The sequence below is a fragment of the Microtus oregoni genome, unplaced genomic scaffold (genome assembly GCF_018167655.1).
Source record: "Microtus oregoni isolate MIOR12 unplaced genomic scaffold, Mior012 000179F_ref0000403, whole genome shotgun sequence".
NCBI lineage: Eukaryota > Metazoa > Chordata > Mammalia > Rodentia > Cricetidae > Microtus > Microtus oregoni.
The window spans coordinates 152,106-160,859 of NW_024544837.1; the positions used below are offsets into that span (position 1 = coordinate 152,106).

The window sequence follows — 8,754 nt, forward strand, 5'->3', positions numbered from 1 at the left end:
GCTGCGCCTGGTTGGCCTGACCTGGGGTCTAGATTGTCCCTTTACTTATGGTACAGTGCAAAAGAGTATATACTGTACACAGACTTAATTCTTACACCCTGAACCCTAAAATGCCATGGATACTTATCGCCACCAAATCAGAACAGATTCTGACCCAAAGAACTATTCCTGTGACTTGACTAGAATGAGGAGACAAGGGATCTTGACCCAAAGCCAAGAATTGATCCTTCCAACTTTGCACAGTATCCAGCTTTGATATCAAGTGACCTGGACAGTTGGGCCCAATCATCTGAACCAAGAAGTCCTGGACTTACTCCTATGACTCTGTGATCTCCAGCTCCTACCATTTAGGTATGTCTGCATGTCTTTTCTGATCATGAGATCAGTTTCTATATCCTAAATACTATTAGAGATAGAGAAATGAGGACCCTGTAGGGACAAAAGGAGATCTGAGGCTTGGCGCCTTGCTTCTCAGCCCTGGATGTTGGCGTCTCTTTCTAAACCTTTCTGGCTGTCTCTCTGTCTCTGTGTGTGTGTGTCTCTCTCTCAGTGTGTGTATGTGTGTGTGTGTGTCTGTCTGTCTGTCTGTCTCTGTGTGTATGTGTATCTGTCAGTTTGTTTGTGTGTGAATGCTAGAGCTCAGAGGACAACTCTCAGGTGTCAGTTCTCTCTGTCCACCATGTGAATTCCAGGGTTTAAACTCAGGTTGTCATGCTTGGCAGGAAGGGCTTTGAACCACTGAGCCAACTCACTGGCTTCCTCCCTTTAATTAGGCAGTTTCAAATAGGCTGTCTCTAAGAACTGTTGTTTGGAGTGAGTGAAAAGAACAGAACACCTTCCTGGCATTGGGGAGCCTTAGACCTGGTTGTAGCCTACTGCAACCTCCAATCATGAAGGTCAATGAAGACTCATTTTAGGGGGAGATAACCCTGTGGTATTGATAGAGAGTCATCGAGGAAGGGGAATGCCACAGATCATTGCTATAATTCCAGGGACACTGACCTTCTGTTGCTTGGGCAAGGGGACATCTTCTGCTCCATGGGTGTGTAGAGGGCTCCAACAGGGAGCCCACACTGTGTTAGACCCTTTGGTAGAAAGCCCAGCAAAAACTCTGTAATTGGGGCTGGTGAAGAGATGTCTTTAGCTTTATTGTTTTGGAATGGTCATTTGTATCCACACCAGTCTCAGAAATGGAAATGGGAGAAGACATAGACAGGAGAGCCTGGGCTGGAAGTTCAGACACTAAAGTTGGGAAACATAAGGTTTGTGAGACTCTTTTGCAGCCCTTGAATTCTGCGATGGGGTGAGGGCAAATTCCTGAGGGAGCAGGACACATGACAGGTATATCTTCAGTGTCCTGGTGTGTGGCTGAAAGTCAAACAGAAAGTATCCCGACTGAATGAGAGAGTGAAGGAAGAAAGGGAGGCTCAGAATCCGTGCTAAACCACCCCACCATTCCATTTCCCCTGCAGCTGGTACAGATGGCATTGTTCCAGAACATCTCCTTGACCCCAGAGCTACTACTGGCCACTGCCATCTTCTGTATAGTATTTTATGTGGTCAAAGCTTTAAGAACCCGGGTCCCCAAAGGTCTGAAGAGTCCACCTGGACCCTGGGGATGGCCCATCATTGGGCATATGCTGACCCTGGGGAAGAACCCACACCTGTCTCTGACCAAGCTGAGCAAGCAGTATGGGGACGTGCTGCAGATCCGCATTGGCTCCACCCCTGTGGTGGTGCTGAGTGGCCTGGACACCATCCGGCAGGCCCTGGTGAAGAAGGGAGATGACTTCAAGGGCCGACCAGACCTCTACAGCTTCACATTTATCACTGATGGCCAGAGCTTGACCTTTAACCAAGACACTGGACCTGTGTGGGTTGCCCGCCGCCGCCTAGCCATGGATGCTCTGAAGAGTTTCTCCATAGCTTCAGACCCAAACTCATCGTCCTCTTGTTACTTAGAGGAGCATGTGAGCAAGGAGGCTAACCATCTAGTCAGCAAGTTCCAGAAGCAGATGGAAGAAGTTGGGCACTTCGAACCTGTCAACTTAGTGGTGGAATCAGTGGCTAATGTCATTGGAGCCATGTGCTTTGGGAAGAACTTTCCCCGGAAGAGTGAAGAGATGCTGAGCATCGTGAAGAACAGCAATGACTTTGCAGAGAATGTCTCATCAGGGAATGCTGTGGACTTCTTCCCCATCTTGCGCTACCTGCCCAACCCAGGCCTCAAGAGGTTTAAGAACTTCAATGATAAATTTGTGCTGTTCCTACAGAAGACCGTCCAGGAGCACTATCAAGACTTCAACAAGGTGAGACTGGGAGGCAGAGAGTAAATCCATCACTCACAGGCCCAGAGAACATCTCCTCACATCCTACTCCAAGGTACTTGTATTGCCATGTGCTCTCAAGTACTAGGAAGGCTCAGGACCACTCAGAGACCTGTGACCTGCAGTCATGCCCTGTTCCCTACCTCTCCTGCCCCCAGGGCTACTCCTAACTCCAGAAAACAGGGGCAGGTGACTGGAGCCTTGGCAGAGCTTTGCAATATGGGGTGTTGTTCATCTAAAGGCCATTGTTCTGTAGGAACATGAACCTCAACAGGGGATAAACTCCAGCTTCAGGACACTTTTCTTTCCTGATTCACACATACTTCCTTCTCTGAAACCTGACCCCTGTGGTTAGGGGAAGAAGGGTTGGTGGCACATGATTGACTATGCTCTATTTAGGGCTGATGCCAGTTCAAAACTCTGAGTCCCAGCCCAGTGCGCAGAAGACAAGGCAGAACCTTGGCACTGAGGACATCTCAAATGGGATAGGGCATGGTGTGACCTTTGGCTCTCGAAATGCTAAAGTTCCTCTAAATTTGGTTCCCCTAGAACAATATCCAGGACATCACAGGTGCCCTGTTCATGCACACTGAGAACTCCAAAGACAACGGTGTCCAAATCCCCCAGGAGAAGATTGTCAACATTGTCAATGACCTCTTTGGAGCTGGTAGGAGCCATGCCCCCGCCCCTTTCTCCATCAGTGGCTATTTACCCATACCCACCAAACTCACCAACCACATGGCAGGTGACACAGGACAGACAAGTGTGATGTCATGATGTGCCATTAACTCCCGGGCGAAATCCACCTAGTCCTTATTGTTTTGGGCCCTTGGTTTTCCTACCTGGAAAGTAAAAGGGTTCTACAACCTGAAGTCCAGGTTTATAATTCCAGCAGCTGACTATGAAACCAGTCTTAAATAGGTTCTTCTTTGCTTTATTTGGTTGCTTCTTACTTGTTTTGTCTGAGACAAGGTCTCATCTCTGTATCCCACCCAGGCTGATCTCAAACTTGTGACAATTCTCATGCTTTAGACTCCATAGTGTTGGGATTCTAGGTATAAGACATCATGCTTGGCTTCAAGTTTCTGTTGAGGACTCAGCCCTTCTCTCAGGATACACAGGAATAGGAGCCCGAGAGGACAGGACTTTTTTCCATTTATGGCGAAGCTCATTTAAATCTTTTCCTTCTCCCTGTTGTCCTTTCTCCTTCTCCCCACTCCCTGCTGCCCAGGATTTGACACAGTCACAACAGCCATCTCCTGGAGCCTTTTGCTCCTTGTGACACGGCCCAATGTGCAGAGGAAGATCCACAGGGAGCTGGGTATGTGTTGCTCTCGACCCTCGAGTCAGAGAAGCCTTGAGCCTCCAGGTCACTTGTTGATCTACAAATAGTGTTCATGTGTCTACTATGTGTAAGTCCTAGGACATAGCATCCCCCACTTGTGCACATAGGTGTGGGTGGACCATACCTGTTCATGTGTCTACTATGTGTAAGTCTTAGGAACATAGCATCCCCCACTTGTGTACATGAGTTGTGGGTGGACCATGGGGTCTCAGAAACGTGCGTAAACATAGCCAACATAGAGTGACCCTAGTATAACAAGGACACATGTGTGTGGAGCAGTCAACACCCCATGAGCTCTGCCTGTGCTTTGCAGACACAGTGATTGGCAGGGATCGGCAACCACGGCTTTCTGACAGACCTCAGCTACCCTATCTGGAGGCCTTCATCCTGGAGACCTTCCGATACACATCCTTTGTCCCCTTTACCATCCCCCACAGGTAAGGGCCCTCTTCTGTGACCCCTAAGTTGTCATACTGTTCACCTACCCTGTTCCTGATTTCTGGGAACAACTCAGGCTGTATCTCATTCCTGAACATGGTAAATTCAACATCTGACCTCACAATCTCTGGTCTAGCCCTACCCAGTCCAGTCGCTATGGCCTCAGCAGTCCCTCACCTCCACTTGTGTATGCTCTCTATAGAATCTTCTGCTCCAGCCAGGCCCTCCTCACTGTCCCTCACAAGGGTAATCCAAATACCTGTCAACTTTGCTTAAACCAGACCTTCTGCCCAGAGATGTGTCTAACCACTTATCTGGCTCCCAAACTCTACCCTTACCAAAGGTCAATCCTGAGACACGAGTCTTCTTCCATCTAGAAGCCTCTTTTGGCTATCGGCCAAGTAGAGCTTCATCCTCCAGGATTTGTAAGATTTACAGCCCAAGTTCCCTGACTGTGAGAGTGAACATTCACCTCTGCCCACCCCATAGGCTAGTTATTCCTGGTACAAAATCTGCAAACTCCCCAGGGCAAGGCCCATCCCCTGATTGCTTGGCTTCAGAGACTGCCCCAGTGCACATCTGACCACTGTGGATCAATGATCATGTACCCTGTAAAGATTTGACACTTGTATTGATTTAATCAATTGCTGATTAGTCAGTAGCCAGATAGGAAGTATAGGCAGGGCAAGTATAGTAGGAGAATTCTGGGGGTAAAAAGGCTAAATCTGCAGTTGTCACCCAGACACAGAGGAAACAAGATGAGAATGTCTCACTGATAAAGGTACCAAGCCATGTAACTAACACAGACAAGAATTACGAGTTAATGTAAGATGTAAGGTTTAGTTAATAAGAAGCCTGAACTAATAGGCCTAATAGTCTATAAGTAATGTAGGCCTCTGTGTGTTTCATGGTGACTGAATGACATTGGGTCAGAATGGGACAGAAACCTCTGCCAACATCTGGGCACAAGATAAGTCTAGTAAACATGCTCCAAAACCACAGAGAAACCCTGTCTCGAAAAACCAAAAAAAAAGAAAGAAAGAAAGAAAAGAAAAGTCTAGTAAAGAAGTGTTGAAGTTGTAGGACAGGATCCTAGCAAAAGGAAGGATAATCCCCCCATGTTCCCCGCCCTTCATATGACCTTCCAGTATGGAACTTGGAGACTGTGGTAATCAGACACTGGGATGCAGTGGAGGGAGGAACACGCCACACCACAGCCTCTCCAAGCCCTGACTGGACACAGCTCTCTTCTCTCCTCAGCACAACGAGGGACACCTCACTGAATGGCTTCCACATTCCTAAGGAGTGCTGTATCTTCATAAACCAATGGCAGGTCAACCATGACGAGTGAGTACTTAGCCCTGGCGGGAAGGTCAATGCTCAGTATCAGGAAGGTTGTCTGTCCCTTCGGGAACTGCTTATATAAGGACCAACATTCACTGCTACATAGCCTGTCCCAAGTAACAAAACTTAGAGCCACTTCCTCAAACTCGGTGTACAGAAGAACTTAACTAGGTATCTGGTGTGGATGGTGAATCCTGTAATCAAGTCTCCTTGGGAGGCTAGGCAGGAGGATTAGAGTGAGTTCAAGGCCAGTCTGAACTTCTTGGTGAGTTTTAGGCTAGCCTAGACTGCACACGTCTCTCAAGAAAGGAAAAAAGGAAGGAAGGAAGAAAGGAGGGAGGGAGGGAGGGAGGGAGGGAAAGGAAGGAAGGAAGGAAGGAAGGAAGGAAGGAAGGAGAGATTGACTAGAATGTCTCCCTGTGCTCCAAGGTCCCAGTTGGATGGATAATGAGGATACATTATATGAATTATGCCAATGGTCTATTGACCTCCTTGGAAAATTCCTCTCTAATTTGTAGATAGGGGATCCATCCAGGCCAGGACATATTGACATGAGAACCCATTCATATTTGTATTGTCAGTGTTTAGTTCATAAAGGAAGCATAAGCCAAACAAGCCCGTGATTCCCTCTTGCTACAGGCATACAGGGAATATGAGGGAGAGAAATATATTTTCCTTCTTTCAATTTCCTTTTGATAAAGCATTATTTCCTTCATGAAATGAATCAGAGCATTGGTAGTGTATGTGATGTGGATAGTCCTAGGATCAATTCCCAGAACCACACACACCCAAAAAAAAAAGAACTAATAAAACCACTATCAGTCATTTGGTTGTGTTCCAATACACCTTAATCCCATCATTTGGGAGGCAGAAGCAGGCTGACCTCTCAATTCTCTGAGAGCCTGGTCTATAGAGAGAGTTCCAGGACAGACCCTGTCTTGAAAAACCAACACAACAAACCAAACCACCATCTTGCATCATGGGAATGATTCAGCAGGTAAAGGCATGTGCTTCCACACCTAACATCCTGAGTTCAATCCCAAGACCTCACAGGGTAGAAGAGGAGAGCTGACTCCTGCATGTTGTCCTCTGACCTTCACATGCATATGAAAATATAAATAAAATTATAATTTAAAAATTGAAAATAATCAAAATCCACTCTCCTTATGGTGGGTCGTTTTAGAGAGAATGTTTTTTTCAGAAGCACTATCATGATTGGAGGTGCAGCTCTGTGGGTAGAGTGCCCTCTACTGTGCCCAAAGCCCAGGTCCATCCCCAGCACCAGGTGTGGAAGCCCAGGCCTTCATCCTAGCACTTGGAGGTAGACACAGAAGGGTCAGAATCTCACACAAGATGACCTGGGGTCATCTATGGAGTTCAAGGCCAACTTCAAACCCACAGAAGCAAACAAACACAAGTGTGAAAGCAAACAAACACAAAAGAACCATCACAAAGGAGATAAACACCGAGTCTGGTACCTTCCCCACAGGCTCTTGTTACCCTCAGTCTTTTTTTTTTTTTTTTTTTTAATTTTCGAGACAGGGTTTCTCCGTAGCTTTTGGTTCCTGTCCTGGAACTAGCTCTTCTAGACCAGGCTGGCCTCGCTCGAACTCACAGAGATCCGCCTGCCTCTGCCTCCCGAGTGCTGGGATTAAAGGCGTGCGCCACCACCGCCCGGCACCCTCAGTCTTTTCTAACACCGTGTTCTCACAGAAGCTGGGAGGGCATAGCTCCCCTTTCCTCCCAGAGCCCACCCACTCAGGTCCTATCTGTTCCTCTTGCAGGAAGCAGTGGGAAGACCCCTTTGAGTTCCGTCCAGAGCGGTTTCTTACTGAGGACAGCACAGCCATCAACAAGACTCTGAGTGAAAAGGTCATGATTTTTGGCCTGGGAAAGCGTCGGTGCATTGGAGAGACCCCGGCCAAGTGGGAAGTCTTCCTCTTCTTAGCCATCCTGCTGCAGCAGCTGGAGTTCAGCGTGCCACCAGGCCTCAAGGTGGACCTGACACCAACCTACGGGCTGACCATGAAGCCTCCGATCTGCAAACACCTTCAGGCATGGCCACGCTTTTCCAAGTGAAGATGGCCGAGACGGGAAGAGGCAGCCATGGGGCTGTCACCTTTGTTTTTTCCTTCCTTTCTATATGACAGCTTTTTTGGAGTACAAATCTTTCACCATTTAACTCACTTCCAATCAATTTTAGAATATTGTCTGTCATAATCCCCATACCTGTACCCATTAATATTCTTGACTATTCCTCCTAACCTGTCTCCCTTGCCCCTCCAGATGCCAATCCAGCTTTTGACAGTAGATTTGCCTACTGTCGCCATTTCACACAAACCCCATGATGTGTGGTCTGTGACTGGCTCTTTTCACTTAACACAGTTCTTTCAAAGTTCACTCGTGCGGTCTGTAGGGTAATAAACCTCTGTTGCTTGAGCCTGCGACTCCAAGCAGCCCTCATTCTGTTTCCTCATAGTTAATGTGGGCTCCTCTTTCCTGCTTTCTCTTCCTCTCTTCTTCTAGGACTTCAGTCTTTGAATACTTAAAAGGGACAGCGAGGAAGGAACCAGCCTGTGGTGGACATGTCGTCCCTATATCCTATCCTCAAAAAGTAGAAGCTGTGACTTTTCATGGTGAGGGGAGAATCACAACCCCAGATGTATGTGGGTTGACTGGAAAGTGAAGACAGGGACCTGGCCAGATGATTCTGTGGCCAAAAGTGATCACTGTGTAAGCCTGAGGACCTAGGTTTGAACCCCAAGGACTCATGTTTAACATCGGGACGTGGCCATACCTGCCTATAACCCCAAAGCTATGAGGCAGAGACAGGTAGGTTCTGTGAGCTTACTGGCCAGCCTAGCCAAACAGCCAGCTCACAGGTGCAGTACATAATCCTGTCTCAGAGGAATAAGGCTTAGAGTGACAGAGTAGGATCCCTGCCACACTTCTCTGGCCTCTGAATGCATATGCAGGAGTTGGACGTGCACACCCCACATACATGTGCACATAAACACCCCACATACATGTGCACATAAACACCCCACATACATGCTCACATACACACCCCAACACAAAAGAGGAAAAGGGACTTACAGGACGGAAGATAATTATAAAATGTACATTATGTCAGGGACATGCAAAGACCTTCTATAATTCAAAAACACCCCAGTTCAAAAGTTTACAAGGGACTTGAGTCAACAATTCTCTTAAAAATATAAACAATCGGGCTAGAGAGATGGCTCAGTGATTAAAGAGCCCTGTCTTCTCTTCCAGAGGCTCCTTGTTCAATTTTCAGCA

General features: G+C 47.4%; 1 protein-coding gene across 1 annotated transcript; it reads left to right on the forward strand.

Annotated features, from left to right (window-relative positions):
* Nucleotides 1-242: 242 nt before the first annotated feature.
* Nucleotides 243-7,893, forward strand: LOC121445351 (cytochrome P450 1A2-like). Its single transcript, XM_041647449.1, has 7 exons — nt 243-351; nt 1,473-2,309; nt 2,877-2,994; nt 3,559-3,648; nt 3,986-4,109; nt 5,371-5,457; nt 7,239-7,893. The coding sequence occupies exons 2-7, from the start codon at nt 1,482-1,484 to the stop codon at nt 7,531-7,533; spliced, it is 1,542 nt and encodes a 513-aa protein (XP_041503383.1). The 5' UTR covers nt 243-351; nt 1,473-1,481; the 3' UTR covers nt 7,534-7,893.
* Nucleotides 7,894-8,754: the final 861 nt, after the last annotated feature.

Coding starts and splice junctions, on each gene's coding strand:
- LOC121445351 (XM_041647449.1), top strand. CDS start 1,482: ATGGCATTGTTCCAGAACATCTCCTTGACCCCAGAGCTACTACTGGCC. Junction 2,995..3,558: donor CAATGACCTCTTTGGAGCTG/GTAGGAGCCATG, acceptor CCTGCTGCCCAG/GATTTGACACAGTCACAACA. Junction 4,110..5,370: donor CCCTTTACCATCCCCCACAG/GTAAGGGCCCTC, acceptor TTCTCTCCTCAG/CACAACGAGGGACACCTCAC.